A 1,615-nucleotide genomic window follows, 5' to 3' on the forward strand; every position below is an offset into this window, starting at 1 on the left:
AAAAAAAAAAAAAAAAGTTTTGTACAATAGTAGCTGATTCTAAGGTGATAGGATGCAAAATGGGCCCTCCTTGTGTGAAACACTACCCTATGGTTAAAGTGCTATTAATGAGGTCTCACTGTGTGATACTGGGGAATCTCCACAGAGCACAGCTGGTGACAAGAGCACAAATTTTGAAGTCTGTCTTGCCTCACTGTTTAATATTCTTTGAGTCATCTGACCACCCTGAGACTAAGTTTTTGCATCTGAAATATTGAGATGATAATATCTACATCCTAAGGGTGATGAATTTGTGTGAAAGTGCAAAGCACTGGGCATATCATAGGTACTTTGTAAATTAGTCACTTTTCCCCCTTTGAATCATTTTTCCTTCTTTGAATTATGTTTTGCCTGCCTTCTTGTGTGAGAGTATCATAATGAATTAACATATATAAATAAGAAGCAAATAATGCGTATTCATTATAATCATACTTATTCAAATGGAAAATTTACTGAAGATATGTTCATTTATCTTAGATAAATTTCAATAGAAGAGACAAAGACACCCCCCTGGACCCATCAATGACCACCCTGATTCTGCCTAAGAATAAAGAGAAAATGCAGGTACTTTACCTAGTATACTGTATATACTTATTTGCCAGCTATTAATTTTAATTAGTTCTCAAATGTATTATGTGATTTGGAGGGGCAGTGATCCACAATCCAGTTTTACCTTCTCAGTTTATTCTCCTCAGGTGAACATCTAAGGCATTTTGCATCCTCAGGCTATAGTTACCACTGACCATTCAGTACCAAGATTTGTGAAATACTTGCTTTTTTAAAAGACTAACTTTTAGGCCAAGCGAGGTGGCTCATGCCTGTAATCCCAGCACTTTGAGAAGCCAAGGTGGGTGGATCATTTGAGGTCAGGAGCTTGAGACCCTGGCCAACATGGAGAAACCCTGTCTCTACTAGCCAGGCATGGTGGCACATGGCTGTAGTCCCAGCTACTTGGGAGGCTGAGGCAGAAGAATTGCTTGTACCCAGGAGGCAGATGTTGTGGTAAGCCGAGATCATAGCATTGCACTCCATCCTGGGCAATAAGAGCAAAACTCTGTCTCAAAAAAAAAAAAAAAAAAAAAAAAAAAAAAATGGGCAGGGGGGTTTGAGGTCAGGTACAGTAGCTCACACCTATAATCCCAGCACTTTGGGAGACTGAGCTAGGAGGATCATCACTTGAGGCCAGGAGGTCGAGGCCAGCCTGAGCAACATAGCAAGATCCTGTCTCTACAAAAAATTTTAAAACTTAGCTGGACGTGGTAACCTGCCCCGGTAGTCCTAGTACTTGGGAGGCTGAGGTGGTAGAATCACTTGAGTCCAGGAATTTAAGGTTAAAAGGTTTCGTACAAGGCCGGGCACGGTGGCTCACGCCTGTAATCCCAGCACTTTGGGAGGCCAAGGCGGGTGGATCACGAGGTCAAGAGATCGAGACCATCCTGGTCAACAAGGTGAAACCTCGTCTCTACTAAAAAAATACAAAAATTAGTTGGGCATGATGGTGTGTGCCTGTAGTCCCAGCTACTCGGGAGGCTGAGGCAGGAGAATTGCTTGAACCCAGGAGGCGGAGGTTGCGGTG

At 42.5% G+C, this 1,615-nt stretch overlaps 1 protein-coding gene across 4 annotated transcripts in view; it reads left to right on the forward strand.

Annotated features, from left to right (window-relative positions):
• Positions 1–1,615, forward strand: part of AGBL2 (ATP/GTP binding protein like 2) — a 49,028-nt gene that overhangs the window by 41,687 nt on the left and 5,726 nt on the right. For all 4 annotated transcript variants that reach the window (XR_005200391.1, XM_037738772.1, XM_017529168.2 and 1 more), the window contains one exon: positions 517–603. Coding sequence is in view for 3 of the 4 variants with exons in the window: in XM_037738772.1 (XP_037594700.1) it covers positions 517–603 (87 nt within the window). In the remaining variant the exon portion in view is untranslated. The remainder of the gene's footprint in view (positions 1–516; positions 604–1,615) is intronic.

This window comes from Cebus imitator, unplaced genomic scaffold (assembly GCF_001604975.1).
Source record: "Cebus imitator isolate Cc_AM_T3 unplaced genomic scaffold, Cebus_imitator-1.0 Scaffold58, whole genome shotgun sequence".
Lineage (NCBI taxonomy): Eukaryota > Metazoa > Chordata > Mammalia > Primates > Cebidae > Cebus > Cebus imitator.